Here is a 7697-nt window from a genome sequence, read left to right on the forward strand (position 1 = left end):
CCAGCCTTGTGGTTCAACATGATCTTGCAGTCCGGTGCATTAACCCGCAGCACTATACCAGGACTCCATCTATATATATATACATTTATATAAAATGCATAGGATTAGGAGAAAAATTATAGTGTGATTTTATTTGAATGGGAAACAGTTTTTATTGTCCCTAAGTCTTGACTTAGTCTAATAAATGAAATTTATTGTCCAATAAATGAAAATAAAAGATATAATTTAATGAATGGAGAGAAGTACAGTTAACTGATGGTACATGGAGGGGATCATAATCGTTGTAATGAAACAAAGTATATGATTTGTTAAATGTAAAACTGATGATCTGCCCTATAAACTTTCACTCAATTCACACACACACACACAAAGATATACTTTAAACACATTAAAGTCTGAGTAAAGTAATGTGTCAGAGTCAGTAATTGGCTGAAAAAAGCACAGTGTTTTTGCCTCCTGAGAATTTCCACCTACACTCATGAAGTGAGCTGTGGAAGGATGCTTGCCACGTTGTTTGTTATTTGGGTCCGATTCCATAGCTGAAAAGAGGCAGTGCTGAAGGTAAGAGTGTCTCCACAGCTGCTTCTTGTTCTCGGAACTGGGAGGCTGCAGTAGGTGCTCTGTGGGGACTCTGCAGGCATGTGGCAGGTAGGGCATGAGGTCACATTTTTATGTTCCCAGTTGCACACTGGAGAGCCCTGGTGCCACAGTAGTTAAGTGCTTGTCTGCTAATCTAAAAGTCTGTGGTTCAAACCCACCAGTCACTCTGTGAGAGATGAATGTGGAAGTCTGCTTCCATAAAGAGTGTTGTTGTTAAGTGCTGCTGAATCATTTCTGACTTATAGCAACCCTTATAGGGTTTCCAAGGAGTGGCTGGTGAGTTTGAACTGCTGGCCTTGTGGTCCAGTGCCTATCCTACAGCTCCACACCTGGACTTCTCATCAGTGGTAATGCTCTTCTGTTCTGATCTCGTGACTGTTGTGAGTCAGGCCTTCACTAAAGGGCCAAAGAAGAAAATGCAACACATGCAAGAAAGCGTAAAGATTACAAACGTGGAAACCCTATGGGCAGTTCTCTGTCTGAAAGGTCTTTGTGAGTTGGAGTTGACTCAGGGGCAATGGTCATTTTTGGTTTAAATTGCACAGGTGACTGCAGTGAGCAGAGGTTGCTGCTGTGGATGTCTTGGGGTAGCAAGTGCAGTACCTCTCTGGGGGATGTCAGTCACAGCTGCAGGGCAGACTTTTTGGGGAGAGCCCTGGACATTGAGATAGACACAGTGACTGGTCCAAAGACCAGCTTATGTGTTTAGTGGAGGTAAAAGTCCAGCCTGCATGTTGCTTTTTCACCGTGTTGTTTCCTTTCCTCTCGTAGGCCCTTCCCAACAGAAGAAAGCATCACTGATGAAGACATCTACAAAGGCCTTCCTGACTTAATAGAGTATGTTGAGCATTTCCAGCAAAGCTAAACCACAGCCTGTTGTTTATATGCATTGTGGGTTTTAACTGTGGATGTTAAAATAAACTTTCTGAAGTTGAAAAATGGTTTAGTGATTAAGGCATGTAAGAGCTAATCTTAAGGTAGTGGTCAAAAGCTTCCCAGGAAAATGCACGTTGAATTTTTAGCACTCATTGTATTCCCCACCTTGTGCAATTCCCATGAATAATAAAGAAACATACTGAAGTAAAGTAAAATGTGGAACTTTCTCAAAGACATCATCAAGGGAGTAGGTAAAACTAGAGTAAGACAATTAGGGAACAATCGTAAGAGTAATAGAATCTGCTGCTGGATTTGTAGGACAGATAGCACACATTTTATAAATTCAAAGAAAGACAAGATTCTTGTGGGATACAGCTGCTTAGGAATTTATTATTAGATGGTGTTTATTCTGATCAGAGAGTCCTTGGGGTTTTATTATTTAATGATCAGGAAAGACAGAAGTTAAATCATTGTATCTGATTATCTTCTACTGATTGAGTGACTTGTATAGATTACAAATAAATACAAAATACGATCCTCAGATCTCAAAGAGCTGATAGCATAGATCAGATATGTCTGCAACAAATTATAATACAAAAAGGATTATGCTTCAAGAGATTCAGATCCTGTGGAAATTCATCTGCTCATCCATCTAGCACACTCAGCCACTGAGCTTGTTCTGGCTTTAGGGCCTTTACAATGACTATGCTCTCTGCCCACATGAGCAGCTCCTCAACACTCAAGCCAAATGCAATTTCAGGTATTCCTCTACATAGAAGCCTTCTGTATTTAAAATTGCCATCACCTCTTTACCCTTGTCTGTTTTTATAGCTATTACGCTGTCTGAGACAACTTGTGTTTGCTTAATTTATTGTCTGTCTCCTCATTAGAAGTTGTCCTTGTGAGGTCAAAGTCTTTGCCTTTTTTATGACTGTATTCCTACAGCTTTAAACAGTGATTGGTGCATAGTAGGTCCTCAATAAATATTTGTTTTCAGAATGAATAAGCTAGAGATGCATTAAGCATCTTATGTATGCTTCAGGCTGAGCTACCACTCAGTAAGTAAGTCAGAGCTCATTAAGGGCTCATTTCTACTTAACACATTTACATGAACTATCTTTGTGGTTTTTTTTTTTTTTTTTAATGTTTTATTGTGAATTATGTGATAGTTTACATGGGAGAACATTAGCTTTACATTCGTCCTATTGTATATCCTTTCATTGCCATGGTCACAATCCCCTCCATACATCATCAACCAACCAAAGGGTATACCCTGCAAGCCTGCCCTTCGGTCGTTAGCACACAGTCCCTCTCCCTCTCTGGCTAGAGTCTCTAGCTTCATCTCTCTATGTCATCGTCTCTGCCTCCATCTCTGGTGTCACTGCTTCTCTGGGTAGGGTCCCGCTCTCCACTCTTCTCCCTTGATGGTCCCAGGGACCCCTGCTCCTAGACTGCAAAGTTAATTACGCCCCTCCTTTTGCTACAAAATGTCTACCTTTACATTTCCAACCCTCACAGTCAGTCCTGATAACAATAATTCACTATTGCATTACAAGAGACCTGTCTGCATTTCATTTCATCAGCCCCGCCTAGACAGATTAGATATTACTTAGTGGAGATTCTACCTTCCTCCATGCCCTCTGGATCTAGGTTTCCTCTTGAAAGCTTGTAAGTCAGTCACTTCTTGCCTTTGTAGTCCCCCACTTTGGGTAGCCAGTGTCCCAGTTGCCCATCCCTGTCTACTCTGTGTATGGAGGGGGTGGGAATGACCCTTGCTGTAAAGAATTGTTCCCACTTTTGAGCTACTGCATCCATAGGTGTAGGTCAAGATGAACTATGTTTTGTAATTCCATGATACTATGGAGTTGTTCCTATTATCTTCACAATGTACAAGTAAGAAAATCAGGTTTTGAAAGCTAAGTAACTTGCTGAAGGTCATATCATAGTTAGTAGTAGTCGTTAGATTTGAACACTGGCAGTTCTTATTCTGGGCTTGTACTCACTGTGTTGCCTCCCAGATAGGCTTTGCAGTGCTCCTCAAAGAGGTTTCAGTGAAGCAATAAGGAGGTGAGTATTGGGAGAAGAGGCTTTCTGCTCCCGTAAAGATTTACAGCCTTGGAAACCCTGTACAGAATCGCTATGAGTCGGAACCAACTCCACGGCACGTAACAAGTGACTGGAGCTACAGGGCTGACCAGCAGCTCTTCCCAGAGAAGTGGCATTTGAATGAGCCCTGAAGTCTTACATAAGAACAGTTTTTCTTATTTAATTTCTCTTCTTAATACATCCAAGAAATCAGTGATACGCGGTAGATTCCGATTGCTTCAATGAATTGGCTACATCCCTCATAAACTAATCATAATATTGTTAGTAATATAATTGATATTTTTAGATTAAAGTGTTAGGAAGACTATATTGTTTCTGCCATTTATATCAGTTGCCTTTTATAGCCTTCTCCCATCCTGTTCTGCTTCTCAGTTTTTCTAGGCAGACTTGATGTCTCGGTAAATCCTAAAAGTATTTACTCCTAAGTAAGTTTGGAGAAAACTTTGGGATCCTAATCCAGGCTGCTCTGAGATACCAGTTTATATTCTATGAGACACAGCCTGCGTCAGCATCTAGGGTCCAAATATAGCATTAAACCTGGAAATTCTTGCTTTGAGTTTTCTGTGAAAACTTGCTTTATAATGTTAGCTTTGTCTATGGGTTCATATACAATAGCTCTGGGGTATGAATTCACTCAGAGGGAAGCCCCTTGAAACAAATACTGGTCAGCTCCCTAATGCTGGCCTGACTTACAAGTCATTTGCTTCTTAGTTTGAGAGAAGTAGATATGGGAAAGAGTAGGAAAGGTTGTGAGAAGGCAAAATCAGGCCCTGGACATGTTCTTTCCAGTTCAGTTGTGGCTGAGTTTGTACAATGCAGATGGACCAGGAGAATAATCAGAACAGGAAAGATTACAGGTCAGAGCCTTGTTAGAAACTTAATCTCCCTTTTGGCTCCTTCCACTAATTCCTTTTTATCTCCTGTATTTTATTTTCTACTAAAATCCCATGTGCTAGTTCTAGCTACTACATTTTTATGCATACTAGGAGATGACCTTTACATTGTGCCTTTGATTTTAGTGAAACCCGTGTGGAAGATGAAGAAGATCTCTACGACTGTGTGTATGGGGAGGATGAAGGTGGAGAGGTTTATGAGGACTTAATGAAAGCAGAGGAAGCGCATCAGCCTGTAAGACTTTCACTTGCCTGATTTTAAAGTCACTCAGAATATTGTGTAGAGATACTATGGGCTCAGATATAGTATGGGTTCTGTTCCAGACCACTGCAATAAAGCAAGTTACACAAATATTTTTTATTTTCCAGAACTCTGGTAGCGTAGTGGTTATGAGTTGGCTGTGAACCGCAAGGTCAGCAGTTTGAAACTACCAGCCGTTCTGTAGGAGAAAGATGAGGCTTTCTGCTCCCATAAAGATTTACAGCCTCGGAAACCCTGCGCGCGGTCACTATGAGTCAGAACTGACTCCACGGTACTAAACTACAAAACAACAATGAAAGTTATGTTTACACTATACTGTAGTCTATTAAGTATGCAATTGTTGTTGTTGTTAGGTGCTGCTGAGTCATTTCTGACTCATAGTGATCCTGTGCACAACAGAAGGAAACACTGTCCCGCCTGGTCCTGTGCCATCCTCATAGTTTGAACCCATTATTAAAATGGTATTATGAAAAAAAAAATTGAAATATTGTGAGAATGATCACAACATGACACAGAGACACGAAGTAAGCACATGCTGCTGGAAAACATGGCACGGATAGACTTGCTCAATGCAGGGTTGCAATGAACCTTTATTTTGTTTAAAACACACACAATCTATGAAGCAATAAAGTGGAGCACAATAGAATGAGGTGTGCCTTCATTTCCCAAAGTCACACCGTCTTTCAGAGACAGAGCTGAGGCTAGAACCCAGGTCTCTTGACTCAGCCTGGAGCCTTCCCATTGATCCATGCTGCTCCACACGCCTAGGAAAGGGCTCCTGCCATCAGCAACATGGAAATGCTGGAATAGTTCCTCTTTACAAAAAATGTAGGTCTTTTGCTTGCTTAAGAACTGATAGACTTGTTACTACACTTGTAAACTTATAAGCAAAGTATTTTGTGGCTTAAAACAACCACGGGGACTCTTTTTGTCTAATCCTTCCATTTCACTAGTGAGGGAATCAAGTCTGATAAAGGACATGCCACTCAATGAAATAAAGGCAATATGGCAGTAAAGACTATCATTTCAGGGAGTCATGAAATCATGTTGTTATGAAAGGAAATCTTATCTTACAAAGCAGGTAAATTTTTACTTTAAATTTGATGTATCAGAAAAATGTATGTTAGAGAATCATTCTTCCTGTTCTCTCAGTGTTGCTATGATGTGCTTTTTTCTTTTGTCCCACTCTGAGTCCTCCTGCTTTCTTCACTGTTTTACAAACTTGTATAAATGTCGTTTCTCATACTGTTGTACCTATGGTGTGCCTCTAAGGCTTTATCTACCATTGAACTATCTAGGACATTTCGAAGAATTCAGTTTGAATTGTTGTCTCATCTGTAACCTGAAACAACAACAGCAAAACCAATCAGCTGCTTAATATGTTTTTTGAAGCTAAAGAAAATTTTTTATCCACTGGGAAGTGATTTCTATTTCTTCAGGGCTTTGATGAGCTCACTCAACTTCCTCTGTGCTCTAAAACGCCCGTGAATTGATTGTCTGGTGCCTCATTGAGGAACAGCAGCTTCTTTCAGGTCAGAAACAAGTTACCTGTAAAAATTTAGTGACTTCAAGGAGAGTGTGTTATTAGCCCACTGCACAAGCTGACAAATGACTTGTGGCAGCATTTTAAGGGCATGATGTGGTGATAGAGAATTATCTGTGCCCCCTGTAATTGTCAAAGACTGTTGGTGCCAGCAAATAGGTTTTTTCATTGTTTTCCCCAAGGACATTCTTCACTCATCTGCCAGCACTGGATTGTTGACCTGGGGCAGGGTTAACCATAATGCTAACTTTGGTGTATTGGGCCCTTCCTGTGTACATGGCAAGGTGCTAAGTGCATTACATGATTATCTCATCCAAAACTCCATGAAGTTTGTACTGAAATGATCTCTAGTTTACAGAAGAAAAAATTTGAGTCACAGAAAACTTAAGTCACTTGTTCAAAGACGCAAAGGTAGCAGCAGCAAAATGGGTTCTTGATTCCAAGTCCATCTAGTCCACAAACTTGCCATCTTTGTGTTCTGCTATGTCAGTTTCAGTTTTGTATGTTTTATGCCAGATTCAAACACTATACTGTTAACTCAGCTTATTTTTTAAGGTTTTTACTTAGCAAATTATTTTTATTTATTTTGTAATTATTTTTGTAGTGCTTGAAACGTATGCTATCCATTAAGGAAGACCTTATTACCATCACATTTGTAGTGTTTCCAGATTCGTTAACATTATAATGAAAGAGATGCTTTAATTTAAGGAAAGTGTCTGTACTCAGAAGCTTAATTGTAATCATTACAATGTTTTCATTTGAAGTGTTCAAAATGATTAAAAATACTACAAACCAAATATAGTTCAAGAGTGCAAAAAATACCTCTTTTAGTTTTATGCTTTATTGGAATGGAAAGCTTATGAAAATCAGCAGCAATTTTTATTTCTCTTTACTACCAAGTAGATATGGAGTCCTGGTGTGGCACTACAGGATTACCACTGGGCAGCTAAACACAAGGTTGGCAGTTCAAATCCACCTTGTAAACCATATATAGCATTGCTTTTAGTCGAATGGCACTTAAAAAGATCCACCACCAACTAGATGATGCAGTTAATGCATGTATTTGATTAAATCATTTTAATTTGATGATTCTAATTATAGAAATGTCCAGAAAATGATGTAAGAAGTTGTTGCCTAGCAGAAATTAAGCAGACAGAAGAAAAATACACAGAAACTTTGGAGTCGATAGAGAAAGTAAGTCATCAGCTGTTATGTTTGGTACACACACTGAATAGATGTTTTCAGCTTTTGTTAGTCTACAAATATTTATTGCTTTCTTTGTATTTGACAGGCAGTGTTTTAGAGACTGAGGATGTATTGTTGTTGGTGATGCTACATGCCATCAAGTTGGTTCTAACTCAGTGACCCTGTTTATTTATACACACACACACACACACCGTATATATATTATATATAT

The 7697-nt window shown here is 39.5% G+C and overlaps 1 protein-coding gene across 1 annotated transcript in view; it reads left to right on the top strand.

Annotated features, from left to right (window-relative positions):
• Positions 1–7697, top strand: part of VAV3 (vav 3 guanine nucleotide exchange factor) — a 515438-nt gene that overhangs the window by 223311 nt on the left and 284430 nt on the right. Inside the window, exons 4-6 of the mRNA XM_006865984.1 lie at positions 1372–1437; positions 4602–4710; positions 7382–7474. Coding sequence (XP_006866046.1) covers positions 1372–1437; positions 4602–4710; positions 7382–7474 — 268 coding nt within the window. The remainder of the gene's footprint in view (positions 1–1371; positions 1438–4601; positions 4711–7381; positions 7475–7697) is intronic.

This window comes from Chrysochloris asiatica, unplaced genomic scaffold, assembly GCF_000296735.1.
Source record: "Chrysochloris asiatica unplaced genomic scaffold, ChrAsi1.0 scaffold00085, whole genome shotgun sequence".
Lineage (NCBI taxonomy): Eukaryota > Metazoa > Chordata > Mammalia > Afrosoricida > Chrysochloridae > Chrysochloris > Chrysochloris asiatica.